Source organism: Pteropus vampyrus, unplaced genomic scaffold, assembly GCF_000151845.1.
Source record: "Pteropus vampyrus isolate Shadow unplaced genomic scaffold, Pvam_2.0 Scaffold309, whole genome shotgun sequence".
Classification (NCBI taxonomy): Eukaryota; Metazoa; Chordata; class Mammalia; order Chiroptera; family Pteropodidae; genus Pteropus; species Pteropus vampyrus.
This window is the reverse complement of record NW_011889090.1, coordinates 557,226-558,862: the sequence shown is the minus strand read 5'-3', so window position 1 is coordinate 558,862 and position 1,637 is coordinate 557,226. Positions and strand designations below refer to the sequence as shown.

At 59.7% G+C, this 1,637-nt stretch overlaps 1 protein-coding gene across 1 annotated transcript in view; it reads left to right on the top strand.

The window, feature by feature from the left end:
- The window catches only part of CFAP74 (cilia and flagella associated protein 74), a 51,145-nt gene that overhangs the window by 36,460 nt on the left and 13,048 nt on the right, over nt 1-1,637 (top strand). The window contains exon 18 of the mRNA XM_011377339.2: nt 669-808. Coding sequence (XP_011375641.1) covers nt 669-808 — 140 coding nt within the window. The remainder of the gene's footprint in view (nt 1-668; nt 809-1,637) is intronic.

Genomic DNA, 1,637 nt, shown 5'->3' with positions numbered 1-1,637 from the left:
CCTGCCTGCTGGCCCTTCGGGGCAGCTGAGACGAGGTCCCGGCCTGGCTGCCGCGCACCCCTCCCCGGGCTGTTCCACACAGACCCCACCATCCTGTCACATACGCGCAACACACAGACACAAACACACTCGTGCACATATGCACTTGCATGCAGGCACACACTCGCACTCACACACATGCTCACGTACATGTAGGTACACCACGTGTGTGTTCACGTGCATGCATAGACTCGTATACTTAAACATTCACATGCATGCACTCAAACGTGTACACGCTTGCATGCAGACACATGCAGACAGAGTCTCACATACAGACACATATATACCCACAATCACATGTATGCAGGTGCGCACACATGCTCACATGCATGCAGGAGCACTCACGCACTCCCAAACACAGACACAATCACATACATGCATGCTCACATGCATGCAGACGCACACATGCTCGCAGACACAGAGAACCATGCTCACACACTCACACTCGCAGACATGGGCTCACGCATGACCACACTAACATGCACACCTTTGTGCATACACATTGCATACATGCAGACCAACACCCCTTGCACTCACACACTCCGCCACACCCTGCCACGCCTGTGTCCACGCAGTGCCCCTTGGCCCTCCCCAGCTGTCACCTTGGCACCCATGGTTCTCCTTCGCAGTTTGTGGACATCCAACCCAACGACGGGTTTGGGACCATCCTGCCTTTGGAAACTCTGGAACTTGACGTGATCTTTCAGCCCCCAAAGGCCAAGGTCAAGGAGTACCGCTTTGAGCTCATCTGCAAGTCAGTCATCAACCGGTGAGCCTGGCAGGAGGGGTGTGTCGAGGGGAGGAGCGTGAAGGGCCCCCCCCACCCGCAGACACTAGGGAGGGGCCGTCCCTCCCACACCTTCCAGCCACTGGCCAGGGCACCGCTGCTGGCCACAGGAACCTCAGACCCAAGTACAGACACCTGGGGTCCACGGCCTTGAACGCTGGGCCAGCTTGACCCTGTGTGTGTGCACGTAAGTGTGGGTGTGCATGTGTGAGCATATGTGTGAGTACACGTGGGTGTGAGCATGTGAGTAGTGTGTGCGCACACGAGTGTTACATGTGGACATGCACGTGTGCTGGTGTGCATCGCAAACATGTGTGAATGTGTGAGCACGCACAGGGATGTGTGCCACGTGCACGTGTGTACCTATGAGCGTGTGCACGTTGGCATGTGTGTGAACATGTGTGTGGTGTGCAGGGCGCCCTCTGCACTGAGGAGGACCTGGCCGTGAGCCCTGCTGCTTGAATGTGCCGTGTGACAGACCATCGCGGGGCCTCCCTGAGCCTGAGGGACGGGGATGGGGCTGAGAAGGTGGTGGACAGGCGGATGTGAAGCAGGCGCTGAAGTGATGGTCTGGGCCCAGGGCCGGCTCTGTTGTGCCCTGGGAGTGTCCTGGAGTGTCCCCGTGCGGGTGTCGGGCCGGGCGTCTGGCCGGGCGTCGGGCCGCCCCCCCATCGAGTCCTGCTCCCGTCCGACCCTCTGCTCTCTCTCTCTTGCCCTGTCCTCACCCATCTCCACCCTGAGTTGCCGTTTGACCCTGGGTGGGCCCGGTGGGCCCCTCATCCCGCAGACCAAGCCCTCCGCCAGCCGGGCC